The sequence below is a fragment of the Rhinatrema bivittatum genome, chromosome 1 (assembly GCF_901001135.1).
Source record: "Rhinatrema bivittatum chromosome 1, aRhiBiv1.1, whole genome shotgun sequence".
NCBI lineage: Eukaryota > Metazoa > Chordata > Amphibia > Gymnophiona > Rhinatrematidae > Rhinatrema > Rhinatrema bivittatum.
The window spans coordinates 238,740,685-238,758,901 of NC_042615.1; the positions used below are offsets into that span (position 1 = coordinate 238,740,685).

Sequence of the window (18,217 nt, forward strand, 5' to 3'; positions counted from 1 at the left end):
TCCCTTACAAATCATTTAGTGCCTTATGATGCAGGCTATTTTTAAGACATTTTATAGCAGCAAATTAATTGTTACAGTACAAAGTGGAATGGTGGTGCGTCCCACTGCGCGTCAGTACGTAGTGCGTAGGCATTCAATATGGCTGTGCGTTTCATGCTGGCATTGCTAATCAGAAGTTTTAGTTTTCTCATATCTTCTATCCCAGTGTCCTCCCTATGCTTATCTTTCTATTCTCTAATACCATGTTAATTATTGTTCTTACTTGTCTCCTATATATTATCTGTTATTTAAAAGTTACATTGGAACGCATGATAAAGTATGAACTCTCTTTTGCTGACGCAGTTTATTTTGAAGCTGTCTCTGGGAAAATTAGAGGAGAAATGATTAAGAATGGGACCTTTGTTAAAGCTTTGTTAAATATACAGAGCATAGCAAGCGGCAAGATAAGACAGCTGCAGTATTGCAATTATGTTCTTTTACCACTGGTGGGGGCTGGGCTCTGGCTATTACCATATGTTCTTAGTGGTTGCAATGTAATTGGTACAAGGCTTCCAAGGGTTTGATCATCACTCCTGCACACCTAAAGCCTGCAGATCCAGGTTGACTTTATTGAATTAACCCAATGCCAAACTTACAAGTAAGAAGGAAGCAATGTTTTGCAGCTTCTCAGCCTCGTCAGAACTGATTTGCCTCCAGGCGCAGGTCACCTATTCAATTTCCAGATGGACTGTGATCTTTTCATCGTATTTTGAGATGTATGGGAACAGGGATCAGGAAGAGAAGAAAAGGGCCCGTCCCTGCAACCAGGAACTTAATAATAGAAACCCGACATCCGAAAGAAGCTGCAGAAGGCCGAAGGCTTTGAGGGCATGAGCCTCAGCCAGTTAAAAGCTATAGCAGACTAGGTATGTGGAAATAGAGAAGTGGAAGAGAAAAGAGAGAAGCAAGTAGACATATGAAGGAGAAAGTGACTGTTAGCCGCCGCTCTCGAGGACACTCGGACGGGAAGGAGCCAAGACAATGGCAGACCGCGAAGAGGAGGGGGAACAAGACCCCCCCTTTGGGAAAGAATCAGTGTGCGTACTGCAAAAATGAAGGCCATTGGAAGAGAGACTATGAAGAATGGCAAAAGAAATACGGGAGCCCTGCAGTGAATACTAACGACAAAAATGGACCTGCACCGACACAAAGGGGCCGAGGAGGAAGGAGATCGGACAACCCCCACTGGCAGGGGGAGGCGACAAGGAGCATACAGCCTGAAGAGACCGGGAGGGAAGAATCCCCACTGACCCTCTGGTGGAGATCCACGAGGTAACACAACAAAAATCAGGGGCCTGTTGGACTCAGAGGCCAACGATCTACGAAAGAGACTGTTTCTGTAGTGGGTGCCTCAGGTTAGGTACTCACTGCCCCTCTGCAGAAAGAATGAACTATACAAGTAGGCGGGACCATGGTATCCCTTATCGGATGGAACCTGCTGTGTAAGCCTCAGACCACATTGAGATTTCAACCAACAGGGGAAGTTAAAGCCTCCTTCGGGGACCATCCATTGATACTCATCTGTCCCCTCCAAGAAGAATGGAGATAGTCGAACGAACCATCGAACATCGATATGAAAACAACACCCCCCTCAACGAAAAACGAAGACAACTGATGGATAGTGTACCCCAAGTATGGTCCGAACAGAACCCGGGAGGAATAGCTATCGACGCTACCCCCATATGGATAGAGATGAAACAGAATGCACAGGTGATTAATCAACCTCAATACCCCATTCCATATATGGCCAGGCAAGGAATCCAGATACATCTGCAAAGACTGTATGATTTGGGCATTCTCCGGCGAATCCGATCTGCTTGGAACACCCCTTTGTTGCCAGTAAAGAAGCCTGGATCAAATGACTATCGACCAGTACAAGACTTAAGAAAAGTGAATAGTCAAGTAGCAGATCTAGTAGCCCTCGTCCCAAATTCATATTCAATCTTGGCTCAAGTCTCTCCTGCATCAAAGTGGTACAGTGTCATTGATCTGAAAGATGCCTTCTTCTCCGTTCCGGTAGCGGAGGAATGTCAAAAGATTTTTGCTTTCACATGGGAAAATGCAGATACTGGAGTAAAGCAGCAGTACACATGGACTAGGTTGCCTAAAGGGTTTAGGCACTCACCTACGCTGTTCGGTGAGCAACTGGCAAAAGACTTAAAGATGTATCAAGTAAAGTATGGGCCAGTCATACAATACGTGGATGACCTTCTGTTGTTTCGAGAGACGTACCTCGAATGTGCGGTATCCACTCTTCAGCTGCTAAAGACGTTGTACTCAAAAGGGTATCGTGCAAGTAAAAAGAAAGCGCAAATCTGTGAATTGGAAGTAGAGTATTTAGGCTTCCAAATACGTGGAGGAACCCGATGTCTGGGGATTTCTCGCACCAGTTCTATAAGAGATCAACCTGTACCCACTTGCAAGAAAGAGCTCCGGGTGTTCCTTGGAGCTGCAGGATACTGTAGGCTGTGGATTGCTAACTATGCAGTTATTGCCCAACCCCTATACGACAAGCTGCGGGGTAAAGAAGCAGGATCTCAACCCTTCCAGTGGGAAGGAAACGAACTGGCAAGCTTACGTCAACTAAAAGAAGCCTTAATTGAACCACCTGCTTTAGGATTGCCAGATGTAATGAAACCATTCCATCTATTCGTCGATGAGAAAAAGGGAATGGCCATTGGGGTATTGACTCAAAGTTTAGGATCATGGGAACGACCTGTTGCATATCTGTCAAAAGGAATGGACAATGTTGCAAAAGGATGGCCGGGATGCCTCCGAAGCATTGCTGCTGCATGCTTACTGATACCCGAAGCTGTTAAGCTAACATTTGGACAGATTTTACAAGTAACAACTCCTCATACTATCCAAGGACTGCTAGAGACCCATGGACCAAAATGGATGACTAATTCACGTCTCGTCAAGTATTAAGCCTTACTGTGTGAAACACCTGAACTTCAAATACAGGACAGCAAAAACTTGAACCCGGCCACTCTTATGCCGGCACCTGAACCAGTTGCCCATGATTGTGAAGAAGTCATGACTACAATACATTACAGTAGACCAGACCTGAGGGATCACCCCTGGCAAGGAGCTTGGACTTTATTCACTGATGGGAACAGCCAAATCATTCATGAGATACGTTCTGCTGGATATGCTGTTGTATCCGAAGATGAAATCATTGAGGCTCAACCTCTTCCCCCAGGAACGTCTGCACAAAAAGCTGAACTAATTGCCCTTACTCGAGCTCTGCAGTTGGCAGAAGGAAAAACTGTAAATATCTATACAGACTCTAAATATGCCTTCCTTACAATCCAAGTGCATGGAGCATTATAGAGGGAAAACAATTGAACAATGCATCAGAAGTACGTGAATTACTAGACGCAGTTTGGCTACCTCGCAAGGTGGCTGTAATGCATTACAAAGCACACACCAGGAAATCAAACCCTATTGTCAAGGAAATCAGAGAGCAGATGAAGCAGCAAAAAGGGGCAACTCGGGAACCCTTCCAAGCAGTATTAATTGCATCGAATCATCAGGCTTCAGGCAGTCCTGGAGCTCATCACCAACGACTGCTTTCGCTCTTAAACTCTGGGCAAAACAAAATACCAAAATTATGACTGCAGTGTACCAGAATAGATTGGTTTTAGATTACCTTCTGGCCCAGAAAGGAGGGTTTGTGGAACATTTAACCTCTCCAATTGTTGTTTACAGGTAGATGACCAAAACAAGGTTATCCAAGACATCACTGATCGCATGGTCAAGATGGCACACGTCCCTGTCCAGCAATGGAATAGTGCTTGGGACTGGACCAATGGATTCCATGGTTGGTTTTCCATGATCGGTGGATTTAAGAGCTTGTTTGTTATCCTAGCCAGTTTAATTCTGTTTTGTCTTTTAGGACCCTGAATTATTCCTTTCTTGCTCAAACCGCCTTCGTCGGATGATGGAGGACATTGCTGAACGCAAAACAGCCACGCAGCTTCTGTCACTGTACATTAACCATCCTCATGTTTTATCCTGGGCCATCTTCCCATACATGACAAGTTCGGGCTACAAAGGGGGGTGGAGCCAATAGGGCCCATCCGTCTCAAACCCGTGAAGAAACCATCGGACTGTTTGGGAAATTAGGGCCCCCTGAGAACTCAAATTGCTAATTTTTCTTGTTTCTGTTTCTTTCAGCTCCACAGTTGCGTTGTGATGGTGTGATACTTTTCATAAAGAATGATAAGTATCAAAGGGGGGAATGAAGGGGTCTGAACGCTTCAACCTGACAAAGGACTTCATGTACCAGAATTCCCTGCTTCATGACGGGTTTACTTACAGTCTGCAATACAGCTGTAATTAGGACATTGAGAAACTCTCTGTCAGCACATTGCACATTTTCATTTTTTGGCTTCGCTGTTCTTATTCTCTGATAAGCTTTCACTGCTGTAACCTAGATTAGAACAATGGATGTATTATGTGATGGGCTGTATTACTGCAGACTCGCGAATTCCTTTCCAGAACTGCAAGTCCCAGCAGCCTCTCCTGCAGAACTTGGGAGAAGTTTCACGAAAGTTCCAGGGTGTCTAGGGAGGGGGTCAGTAGCCCCTTCAGCCGGAATATGCTTGCTCAGCAATGCTTAGAACGCATGTGTAAAAGATAAGAACTGTAAAGTGCATAAGAGTCTGCTCCTGGAGGGGAGGGGCATGCAGTTGTACTGAGCCTTTGTCTTAGCTGCATCTTGCTGGCAATAAAAGTCTATCTTTACGGATCAGTTGTCTGGACCTCCTTACTGACCAAAAAGAGACGGTTACATTTGTACTTTGCTTAGTGTAGGATATGTATTTGTTTCTAGTTCTCCAGTTTTGCACTACATGCAGAGTGGCTTTTTGAGGTTTCAGTTCCAGTTTTTGTCTCCACATTTATAATTTATTTTCTTTAATTCTGTATTTGGTAAAGGTTAGATCTGTGTGACTGAGGTGAGGTATTTTACTAGTAGGTCGGGATTATATTTTACAGTGTGTCTGAGAGTAAGGGATTTTGTGTTTTGTTTACTGAGATAGCACCAGAATCTGAATATCTTTTTTGATATAGTGCGATATATTTGAAACATCTTAGTTCTGCTCTTCAGCCATTGTTTTGGGACCGGGGGGAGGCAGAGGGGGTGCGGGTTCCTGTGGATGCACAAAATATGTTTATATTTAGCCCCAAGATGGTCAAGTGTTTAATGTGTCCCGCCTGTAAGCATTATCGGCCAGGTGTGTCCAAATAGAAAAAAAGGTTGAGAACCACTTGACTAGAGTAACCTGCACAGAGTAACAATAACCCTAAAAAAGGGAAACAAAAAGTTTGCTGGCTAGACTGCCTGCACCACTTGGGTCTTTTTCTGTCTACACTTACTGTTACTATATAATGTTAAATATAACAAGAGACCTCTAGTTTGGTGGTGTCCAGTTACCGCCATGATAAATTGGCCACCCTGGGTTCATAATGAGAAGAGGTCGCTTTACGCCTTTCCCTGATCTCCTTCGAATAAGTGAGCTGCAGCTCAGATCCTTCTTAATCATGAGTCTACGACAATAAAAGGAACATTACTAATGCACGCGCTTTCTGCTACGGCTACAAAAACGCAAAACAGCTCACGCAGCAAACGCCCGCTCGCCGCGCGGGGAAACTGGGGACGACCCCTTCCGCCGGAGGCGGAAGTTGCACTTCTTGCGCAAGATGGCGGCGGTGCGGGTAACGTGCTGCCGCCGGCTGCTGCTGCTGCTGGGCCGCGAGATGTGCGGATGTTTCGCGCTCAGGTACTGCCGATCTCCGCTACCGGCTCCCCCGTGGGGTGGAGCGGAGCAGGAAGGGGGGTCTTCTCTATCCAAAATGGGAATGCCTCTAAAACTGTTATGGTGTCGCTGGTGAAGGGCGCATCATAGCGAGCACAGTCTTTACATTGGAGGGGGACATAACGTGTTTAGAGATCTCCCTTTTTTTTAAAATGTATTCTTGAGACTGAATTCCTGTCCAAGGTGCCATGATGTTTGTTCAGCCGCTTGTATACGGGGTAATAACTTTTTTTTTTTAACCTCTTAGTTTTCTTGTTTTAAATAATTGTTTCCTTTCAGTTAACCAATTTCTAATTTTTCGAAGACCGTTAAGATTGGTTAAAAACCTCATCACAGTCGGCCCTTAATGAGAAATAAATTTGGATTTCATCTGCACACATTGAAAAGTGCAGACCCATTTTATTTTTCAATTATGTGCCAAAGGGAGAAAGAGAAGACTCCTGTGAACCACCGTAGGTCAAATTCCACTGCAGAGAAAAACTATTGCCCTAAAATAACTTAAACTCCTATAACATGTTTTAAACCTTTCTACTGAAAAAGTGTGATTATAAATGACGATAATGCATGGCAGGGGTTTAAAAAGTCGGTGTGGTTAGAGCTCAGGAATACTGTCACTGCAGGAGTGATTTCAAGAGTCGCCTCATCCAGGGAAGCACGGCGGAAACCGGGGGTAGTTTAATGTCCAGAGCCATATTGTGACACATGCTGAAATTAAATTGCGATAAGACTGACTTTATAAGGTTGCGATGCTCAACTGTTATATTTCTACCCCCAAATTTTCTTTGGGTCTCATGTCATTCTCTGCAACAAAGATTCTGAGAGTTTAGTTACCCTCTAACAATGTAAAAACATAGTAATAGAATTGTGAAATTTTGCCTGTATCATCTTTGGAATATTTATAATATGTATCCATACTTGGAAAAATAAGATTTACATACCTTAGTGCAAGTGGTGTTTTCCTCTGCGACTGACTATTGTAATTTATAGGAAGTATTCCTTTTATATTAAACTATCTAACAATAACTAGAGACCTTAATTTTTTGTTTTTATTTTTACATTTTTTTCCCAGCACTTTAGTAGGGTTTATTATGATGAGCAAAAATAGAAGACAATCAGTGGAAAAATGTGACTCATTTTTCTGGCTAAATATCTGAGTTTATTTTGGTGGACAGAAACCAGGACAACAAAACAATATTAAGCAGATTCTCCAACTCAACCACATCCCTATCTCTACCCCCATCCCGTGCCTAACATGTTCTTTTCTCTCCCCAGAATCACCCTCTTTCCCTCTCTCTTCCAACAGCATTCATTCATACTAGGGGGTGACTCTAGGCTTCTCTCTTTTGGCAGCATGCTTATTGAGACTCCTGTGCTCTGTAACATTGTGCTTCTGCTTTTGTGCATACCATGGTTTTCTTGGCCGGTGGTGCCATGGTTTGTGCGCATAGGGTCGCTTGAAAACCTGGTCTGTGCATTTATGTGCGTGCGCCAGAAGGCTTACATATGCGCACCGTGTGCAGGCCGGTATGTGTGCGCTGCCGTAATTTGCTGGGAAGTGCTTCTGGTGGGCATGGCCCGCTTCACATGTTGCATTAGTGGCACCAAGCTGCAGGCACTTTGGCATTTTGGAGGGAGAGGAGGCTGGATTTGAAACACTACATTAGCAGAACTGGAGAGCAAGCACTTTTGCTAGTGTGGGATGGGACTTGAAATGCTGCAGATGCTTTGACCTCCACTGACTTCTGCCAGTTTTTGGAGGCCTCGAGATACTGCATCTGCAGCTCTGGAGCTGCTCTTTAATCACCCTGAAATTAGTGTGAGAATTGGTTTAAAGCAATAGTTACTTTTGGAAAAATCTGGAAGTTTATGGGTGAAAATCAGTTTAGTTATAGTTATCCTTTATTTTAGTTTGACCATGGGAAGGTCACTATTTTTATTGGCAAGTTTTATTGTGTATATACTATTGCAGTTTATTTATTCTTAAGTTGGTTATTGTGGTTTTTTTAATTTTTATTTGTGTTCATTGTAACATTCTTGATATACATTGCTTTGATTTTATGGTTAGTGATTAACAAAAATCAACTAACTAAACTTTACTGATAGGGCTGCCTAAATCCCAGATTCATAGGCTTCAGGTTTATACAGAGCACAGCTGCATGCACATACACACACACACACATATATATATATATAAAATATGAAAAAGTCTCTTCAATGGCTTCCTGTATCTTACAGTATAAACTTTAAAGTTCTATGCTTGATTGTCCGTGCTTTTCATTAAATGTGTTCATCCTTACCAACCCTCAATAGCTTTATGTTCCTCTTAAACACTTCTCTTAGATATTTCAGATAACATTAAATCGCTCTCTTACCAACAAAGAGCATTTTCCTATATTGGCCCCCATTATGGTATCCCTTTCCTTTGATCACTGGATGAGCCTTCTGTTTTTTACAAACACTCAAAGCCTGGTTATTTTCTCAACTATTTGACTGATGTTTTGCTTTTTTTTAAATAAATGATAGCAGAAAAAGACCCAAGTGGTCTATCTAGTCTGCCCAGCAGGTTGTTTAGGTTATCTCCTTGCCTTCTGTTATGTCTTGACTGGTCTACAGATTAGAGATTCTGTAAAGGCTCATTTCCTAGCATGTAGCAGATGGACTCAGGACCAATGGGTATCATGTGCTCCTGATAGCATTTGGAGACTGAGTCAGATTTCAATCTGACGTCAGCACTACATATACTCGTGCAGGAAGCTCTGCTCTTCAGTATTTCTCTGTCTCCTTAGCAGTTCGGGACTATACACATGCTTGCACAGTGTTAAATTCAAACCAAAGAAAATTTAAGAAAGAATCTTACTTCTAAAAACGAGCCCCGCTCTCCTGTGGTGATACCTAAGGGTCTTTCCCCAGTCGAGAATTCCTGAGATCCCTCAGAGGTAAGCCTCTGTCCAGTAGCCAGTTCCCGGCGTGGACTTAGCCCCCAGAAACGGGAGTGGCTGAGAGGCAGTGGGTGCAATACCGACCGTGGCGGTGAAGGTAATCTTCCCTCTCCCCCCGCAGCCGGAGACCGCCCGGCACCAGACCGGAAATGCCGAGACAAGGTAAGGTAGAAAACTTTCTTAAGTCTCCAGTCTCCGAGGCTCGGACAACTGTACAGATCGCCATCCGGCGTCTGTCCCATCGAGTTGATCAGCCCCGTCCGGGCTAGACCCCGATCTGGCTCGAGGGTCCTCCCACGTGGAGACCCTCCAGGGTGGTCACCATTTTGCTTGCGTGGACAGCGTCGTGCGCGTAGGTGCCGTGCGCACGAGGGTGCCGGGCGCATAGCTACTTGCTCAATGGTGCCAGGCGCACAAGTTATGGCAGCGCGCACATACTGGCCTGCATGCACATCTTTGGTGCGCATATCTAAGCCTTCTGGCGCGCGCACAAACCATAGCACCACCGGCCAAGAAAGCCAAGGCACAAGCTTTCTGCCCAGCCTGCCACATAAGAGCTGCACAGGAGGAAGAGGCCACAGCCCTGTGTCTACAGTGCGAGGCAGCTCTGGAAGAACCAGGTCAAGGCCCTCCCCAGCCAGGTCAGGAATCTGGATCCACCGATAGTACCCAGGACCTCTCTATCCCCAACTCGGCCCTTCCTCAGACGGGGCCCTCGGGGAATGCCGCTGGGTTCAATATAGACCCAGGAACCTTTTCCTGGGTGGAATTCTTTAAAGGTCTGCAAACCTTTGTCCAGATGCCACCGGTGACACAGCCACAGCCTCCATCAGAGGACCCTAACCTCCCAGGTCCCTCTCGGCCTCCCAGATACGTGCCTCCCCCGGCCAAAAGCCTCACCATAGGGGACACGGACACCTCTGAGGAAGATCAAGACTCCCTAGAGGAAGGGGAAATCCCTCCAGGAACGGAACCTTACCGAACCACGATGTGCTTCTTCTCCAAAGACGAGCTACCAGACCTCGTGTCTGAGCCTGAAGGAGCTGGCCATCCCAGGCACTAGCGCCACAGCAGAACCAAAGAAGAACCCTCTTCTGGTCGGCCTCCGTCAGGCCTCCCGCCATTTCCCATTGCTGCAAGCCGTACAATAGCTGATCGACCTGGAATGGGATGCTCCGGAGTCCAGTTTCAAAGGAGGAGGGGCCCTAGAAGCCCTATAACCACTGGAACCCTCAGCCAAAGAACTCCTGGTGTTTCCCAAAGTGGACGCCATGGTCTGTGCAGTCACAAAGTGCACTACCATTTCAGTCGAGGGAGGAGCGGCACTCAAGGATGCCCAGGACAGACGTCAGGAATCCATCCTTAAACAGTCATTTGACGTATCAGCTATGTCACTGCAGATTGCTGCCTGCTGTGCCGTGATGGCACACGCTTGTTTGTCACTTGCCAGGAACGCCACCACGCCCGTCGAAACACTAGAACCAGCAATATCCTTCCTCACGGATGTGACCTCCCACCTGCTGCGCACCTCAGCCAGGGGCGTCTCATCCATTGTGGCAGTCAGAAGGCAACTCTAGTTCCGAAGCTGGTCAACCGACGCAACTTCCAAGACCAAACTCACGAGAATGCCCTTTAAAGGAGCCCTCCTGTTCGGAAGCGAACTGGAGAAGTTAGCTGACAAATGGGGCGAATCTCCAGTACCTCGGCAACCGGAGGACAAGAACAAAAGAAGCCAATGCCCCTCTCCCCAAACATCTAAGGGCAGAGGATCACAGCATTTTAGACCGTACAAAAATACATATCAAGCACCTCGCCCCACAGGCAGGGCCCAGTCTTTTCGGAACAAAAACAAGAGGGGAGCCGGCCCAGGCCCCAGCCGCACCCCACAATGAGAATCAGCTGACCCATCCTCAGGAAAAAGCCATAGGGGGCAGACTTGCCCTATTCTACCAAAGATGGGTCGAGATAACGTCGGACAAGTGGGTCCTAACCATTATTCGAGAGGGATATTATCTGGACTTCCACAGCATTCCTCCGGACAAATTTGTGAAATCCCCTTGCCACGCCTCCTCCAAGAGGACGGCAGTGGAAACCTCACTGACCAAATTGCTCGCCTTAAAGGCCATAATGCCGGTGCCCATGCACCAACAAAATACTGGGCACTATTCCATCTACTTTATTGTTCCCAAGAAAGAGGGAATGTACCGGCCCATCCTGGACCTCAAGTCTGTCAACTGCTACCTGAGGGTACCACACTTATGCATGGAAACCCTATGCTCATTCATAAGGGGTGGTACAGCTGGGAGAATTTCTGACCTCCCTGGATCTGTCAGAAGCCTATCTGCACATCCCGGACCATCACAATCATCAGCGCTTCCTACGCTTCACGATCCTGGGCCACCACTACCAGTTCCGGGCGCTACCTTTCGGGCTAGCCACAGCCCCCCGGACATTCACCAAGATCATGGTTGTAGTGGCGGCGACACTGAGGAAAGAAGGAATCCTCGTACATCCATATCTGGACGATTGGCTGATCAGGGCAAAATCTCCAGAGGAAAGTCATCAGGTGACCATCAGAGTCAAGAATCTACTGGAGAACCTCGGATGGGTTGTCAACACAACCAAGAGTTGCCTGCAGCCCTCCCAATCTCTAGAATACCTGGGAGTCCGGTTCGATACCAGTCAAGACAAGGTCATTCTTCCGCCTACAAGGAGAAGAAAACTGATGAACCAGTTGCGAAATCTGCTGAGAGGTTCTCGCCCTAAGGTATGGGATTACCTCCAAGTCCTCGGCCTCATGACATCAACCCTGGAAGTGGTCCCATGGGCAAGAGCTTACATGCGACCATTACAACGCTCCCTACTGTCATGATGGAACCCGATGTCCCAGGACTACTCCGTTTGCCTCCAGCTACCGGACAAGGTGCGGACCCAGCTTCAATGCTGGCTACAAGAAGACCATCTGAGCAAGGGAGTAAGGCTATCCCCACGGATGCGAGCCTACGAGGGTGGGAGTTCACTGCCAGGAATTGACAGCACAGGGGCAATGGGACAAGGAGGAGTCAGGATGGAACATCAACAGACTAGAAGCCCGGGCAGTCAAACTATCCTGCCTATGATTAAGTCAAAGGCTCTGGGGCGAATCTGTCAGTCATTTCAGACAATGCCACAACAGTTGCCTACATCAACCACCAAGGAGGAACCAGAAGGCAACAAGTGTCCCTGGAAATAGACCCCATAATGGCGTGGGCAGAAGCAAACCTACAAGGGATCACAGCTGCCCACATCGCGGGAAAAGACAACGTCACTGCGGATTACCTCAGCAGAGGGAGTCTAAACCCAGGGGAATGGAGGCTGTTGATCACAGCCTTCCAGTTGATAGTAAACTGCTGGGGAACACTAGCCATGGTCCTTCTGGCAACCCGGTCCAACGCCCAAGTCCCCAAGTTCTTCAGCTGCAGACGAGAACCACAATCCCAGGGGATCGACGCCCTCATCCAGACCTGATCACAGGAAGACCTGCTGTAGGCCTTTCCTCCATGGCCACTACTGGGCGGGATCATCCACAAGATAGTACTAGCCCCCTGTGGTGCTCTTCTAGTGGTCCCAGACTGGCCAAGAAGGCCATGGTACGCAGACATGTCTACCTCCACACAGGGACCTGCTTCAGCAAGGACCGATTCTCCACGAAGACCCAACTCTATTCTCTCTTATGGTCTGGCCATTGAGAGGGACTCGCCTGAGGAAGAGCGGATACTTGGGGGCAGTGATTGATACCTGGCTCAGAGCATGCAAGTTCTCCATGTCTCTGACCTACATACGAATATGGAGAATATTCGACGCCTGGTGTGAAGACTGTGACATCCTTCCGCGGACAGTCAAAATCCCCATGATCCTCACGATCCTGGAATTTCTGCAGGACAGATTACAGAAGGGGTTGTCCCTCAACTCCATCAAGGTTCAGGTGGCCGCACTGGCCTGCTTCAGGGCCAAAGTGGACGGCATCAGTCTTATCTTCCCATCCAGATGTCTCCCACTTCCTGAGAGGAGTCAAGCAAATCCGAACACCACCAAAAGTGGCCGGTACCCCTATGGCACCTCAACCTAGTAGTAGACTTCCTAGTGGGACCCTCTTTCAGACCTACTCACGGTCTGTCCCTATAACTTTTGACCTTGAAGACTGCATTCCTAGTGGCAATATGTTCAGCCCGTCACATCTCCGAACTTCAAGCACTATCCTGTCGGGAACCTTTCCTCATTCACACTGGGATCCATACAGCTATGCATTGTCCCCTCCTTCCTTCCAAAAGTGGTTTCTCATTTCCATCTAAACCAAACCATCTCGCTGCCATCTCCAGACGAGCATAAGGACTCAGACGACTCTCGCCTTCTTGCCTTCTTCGCCATCTTAACGTCGGCAGACTCCTAGTCCGATACCTGGAAAGATCGGAATCCGTTTGAAAGACGGACCACCTATTAGTCCTTCACAGCGGGAAGAAACAAGGGGAAGCAGCCTCGCGGGCAACCATAGCCCGCTGGATCAAAGAAATAATAAAGGCGGCCTACATAGAGGCCCGAGATGGTATTGGCACTACCTGTGGGGGAGACCCCCACAGCTCCCCACCGTTGGGAGGCGAGGCCGGACGGGATGCAGGGGCCATCTGGAGCTTCGCCACTACCAGCCCACGATCCCTGCAGTTGAGCCCTTGGGTACCGGGGTCGGCTGATCTTAGGTGGGCCCCTGCGTGGACGATCCCGAAGGCATGGCCGGGCAAGACAGAGGGTCTTGAGGGGCCGAAGCAGGTGAAAGGCGTGGTCAGGCCCGGTCCGGAGCTCGGAGACCGGCTGCAGAGGATGTGGTCTGGTCCAGGGGTCAGAGGTAGGCAGCGGAAGACGAGGTTGAGGCAAACTGGGTCAAGAGCCAAGATCAGTCCGAGGGAAGAGGAGTCCGGAACAGGAGCTAGAGGGCAGGATCAGGAATGCTCAAGAGCATGCCGAAGAAGACAATGAGGAGACCTGTTGCTAAGCCGCTTGTTGGGAACCTGATGCAGCCTTAAATAGGCTGGGGTTGATGATGTCATCCGGAGGGGCTGGCAGCATTTTCCCGCCGCCGGCCCTTTAAATATATCGCTTTGAATCTTTTTTAAATCCATCTACACTTAACTACCCTAACCACATCCTCTAGCAACAAATTCCAGAGTTTAATTATGTGTTGAGTGAAAAAGAATTTTCTCTGATTTGTTTTAAATGTGCTACTTGCTGATTTCATGGAGTGCCCCCTAGACCTTCTATTATCTGAAAGAGTAAATAACCAATTCACATTTATCTGTTCTAGTCCTCTCATGGTTGTATAGACCTTTATCATATCCTCCTCCCCTCCACTGCAGTCTCTTCTCCAAGCTGAATAGCCCTGACCTCTTTAGCCTTTCCTCATAGGGAATTTGTTCCATCCTCTTTATCATTTTGGTTGCCCTTCTTGGTAAGCTCCCCAGTGCAACTGTATTTTTTTTAGAGATAACAGCGACCAGAATTGCACACCATATTCAAGGTGTAGTCTCACCACGAGTGATACAGAGACATTATGACATTCTCAGTTGTAGTCACTATTCCCTTCCAAATAATTCCTACCATTGTTTATTTTTTTGACTGCTGCAACACACTGATCCAACAATTTCAATGTATTAAATATTATTCCCTATGATGCCTAGATTTTTTCCTGGGTGGTAGCATAGTGTAACTACAGCATGGGTTATTTTTCCCAGTATGCATCACCTTGCACTTATCCACATTAAATGTCATCTGTCTTTTGGATGCCCAATTTCCAGTCTCGAAGGTCCTCCTGGAATTTATTACAATCCGCATGTGATTTAACAACTCTGAATTTTGTGTCATCTGCAAATTTGATCACTTCACTCGTTATATCCCTTTCCCGATCATTTATAAATATATTGAAAAGCACCGGTCCAAGTACAGTTCCTTGAAGCACGCCACTGTTTATCTTTTTCCACTAAGAAAACTGACCATTTAGTCCTACTGTTTCCTGCCTTTTTAACCAGTTTGCAATCCAAGAAGACATCATAGCTTATCCCGTGACTTTTTCATTTTCTCAGAAGCCTCTCATAAAGGACTTTATCAAATACCTTCTGAAAATCCAAATACACTATATCTAACGGTTCACCTTTATCCACGTTTAACCCCTTCAAAAAACATGTAGCAGATTTGTGAAGTAAAACATCCTTTGATAAATCCATGCTGTCTGTGTCCCATTAAACCATGTATATATATATATATATATATATATATATATATATATATATATATATATATATATATATATATATATATTCTGTGATTCTGTTCTTTAGAATAGTTTCCACTATTATTCCTGGTACGGAAGTCAGCTCACTTACCTATAGTTTTCCGGATCACCTGTGGAGCCTTTTTTAAATATTGGGCTTAAATTGGCCACCTTCCAGTCTGCAGGTACAATGAATGATTTTAATGATAGGTTACACATTTTTGCTAATAGGTTTGAAATTTCATTTTTTAGTTTTTTCAGAGCCCTGGGGTGTATACCATCTGGTCCAGGTGATTTGTTGCTACTCAGTTTCTCAATCTGGCCTACATCTTCCAGGTTTACTGTGATTTTGGTTCACTTCATCCGAATCACCCTTGTATGAAGTCAGAGTAGAAGATGGTTTTCATCTAGCATCTGTTACGACATTGATGTATATAGTAAAAGATACTTCTGGATCCAGCAAGACAGATTTGAAAAACAAGAATACAAAAAAGAAATTGCCTCATTTGTATTTTCCCCAATAGGAACTGGATATCCTCAACATAAACATGGCTGAAACCCATTTCCTCCAATAACAAAGCTAATGGTTGCATAAAAATATTAAATAAGTGGTGAAAGGCAGGAGTTCCCACCCTTGGGGAAGAAAAGCCGTCACCCGCTTGTATGACCTGTCCTCGGTCTTGCAAAAAGGAGGCAACCCAAAAACAAACCACTCCTATAAACCCAACCTCCTGATATCTTTCAGGGATTATCTTATGGTCAACCAAGACAAAAGCACTAGACAACTCCAGTACCACTAAAAGAAGGTAGATTGACCAGATTCCCAAATATGCAAGAAATTATCTGATAAAACCACGAGCACTGATTCCATATTTTATCCTGAGCAAAACTCTATCTGCCAACCTTCTCCCAGGCTCCAAAAAATTTGATAAATTGGGGTCACTACCTTCTCAATAAGCTTCACCAAAAATGGTAAGTTTGATTATAGGTATATAACTTGCATACAATCTAAACTGTATCTTTTTCAAAATTGATTTTCACTGATCTTTTTTTTTTTCTGCAATTAGGAATTTTTATTGGATGTTTGCAAAGAAACAGTACAGTAAAACAAAGTACAAGTAGATATCCATAATTATCAGTAGACATCCCAAACCCACTCACCCACCTACCCACAAGTGCGCCATGTAGCAACATGATAAAAAACCACACTGCACATATTGAAAAAGTGGTACAAGTATACTTTTCCCAGGATAACATTCAAAGGAGTCGCCTTGAGAGCATACATCTAAATATAAACTAATAAGTCTTATCAAATAGAAACACCATTAAAAAAAAATCACCTGGTTATGCATTTATTATGGAGCACTCATACTGTGAGATGTCTCCATTTATCCAAAGGATCCCAAATTTTCTTGAAGAGTTTCAAGCGGTTATGACTGAGAGCAGTGAGGTAAGCTAAACGGTAGTGTTTATATAGGTGATGTTGTACAGTTTGAAAAGAAGGGGCATCAGAATGTTTCCAAAATAAAGGTATCTCACCTAGCTGTGATAAAAATTTGTTGGCACAACCATTGAGGAATAACGAAACCTTCAACCAGCTTCCCAAGCAAAATGAAATGAGCATCATATGCATCCACCACCCCCTAATAGTTGATGTCCATTCAGCAATTTGTCGCCAGAAGGACATAATATGTATGTAAGAGCCTCCAGCACAAATCTGTCACCGAGTGGTATATACGATGAAGCCTAGCAGGTTTAAGCACCCAGCCAAAATTCTTGTTAAAATTTTAAGGTCTAAATTGATAAGTGAGATTAGTCAATAGGACCTACAAAGAGCAGGGTCCCTACTAGATTTTGGAATAACTGAGATTCCAGCCACATTAGAATGAACCGCCAAGGAACCCCCCCCCCCCCCCCTCCCAAAGAGAATTAAATGTATCAGTTAAAGGGGCAACTAAAATATGAAAGCCTATCTAACCCTGGAGATTTACCCCCTTCAAAGACTTGATAACCTGCAATACCTCAAGAGTGCTAATAGGGTTGTCCAAAGAGCTTTGTTGCTCAGAAGAAAGACAGGGAAGTGAAATGGAAGATAAGTACATATCTATGTCGTCATCAGCTATGGCATTATCTACACTATATAGATATGTGTAAAACTGCGTAAAGCAGTACCTAATATCAGCAGCTTGGGTAACCATTTCCCCCTGCACATTTTTAACTCTACTTATAGAACTCTGCATGTGGAGAGCTTTCAAACACCTTGCTAAATATCGTCCCGCCGTATTTCCGCCCTCAAAATGTTCCTGTTTAAATAGTTCAAGATTATGGACTACTAAAGCATCATCAAGTGATTGTAACTCTGACTGAGTTTCTGACAGTTTCCGTAATGTGGACTTGTTTGGGTCTGCATAAGAGCTCGAGATAGTCGTGTAATCTCATTTATTAATTGTACTCAAGTTCCTTTTCTTTTTTATAATAAGCCTGAGATATTAAAAGGTCTTTTACTACCACTTTAGAGCAATCCCAAATCATAGCCTGTAAAGTGGATACATAATTCTGGAGGTGAAAATACTTCTGTAGTCTCTCACTTAACGACTTAAGAAGCTCATCATCTTTCAGTAAACTCATTTAAGGCGCCAGTAGCGCTGATCACAATCCATATCTTGAAAATAGTCATCTACTCAAATGGTGCACGGTCAGACCATGTAATACTCCCACAACCCAATTTTGCAAGAACTTATTAGTGAGAAAATAATCCATGCGGGAATAAGAACCATGAAGCAATGAAAAAAAGGTGTAAACACGAGAGTAGGGTACCTCTTCCTCCATATGTTAACTAAACCCCACTGGGACATTAGAGAGGAAATCATCTTCCTCGTTCCAGATAGTGTTGAGATAAAAGGCTGCGAGTTGTCTAAATTTGAATTTTTAGTGAGGTTAAAATCTCCTCCCCAGGAGAAGAATCCCTTCCACATAGGAAAGTAAAATGTCATCTATCGCTTTCAGGAAGGAACACTAGTCAGGTTGGTGAGTATAAATTAACTAATGTAAGTATCTCTCTGCCCACTCTAAGTTTTAGTAATAGAAACCTGCCTTGCGAGTCAGGGAGTTGGAATAGA

At 45.2% G+C, this 18,217-nt stretch overlaps 1 protein-coding gene across 2 annotated transcripts in view; it reads left to right on the forward strand.

Annotated features, from left to right (window-relative positions):
• The first annotated feature begins 5,639 nt into the window (after nucleotides 1-5,639).
• Nucleotides 5,640-18,217, forward strand: part of PTCD3 (pentatricopeptide repeat domain 3) — a 189,088-nt gene continuing 176,510 nt past the window's right edge. Inside the window, exon 1 of one of the 2 annotated variants that reach the window (XM_029592766.1) lies at nucleotides 5,640-5,825. In XM_029592766.1, coding sequence (XP_029448626.1) covers nucleotides 5,746-5,825 — 80 coding nt within the window. In that variant the 5' untranslated portion in view covers nucleotides 5,640-5,745. The remainder of the gene's footprint in view (nucleotides 5,826-18,217) is intronic. The other variant, XM_029592767.1, reaches the window with a different exon arrangement.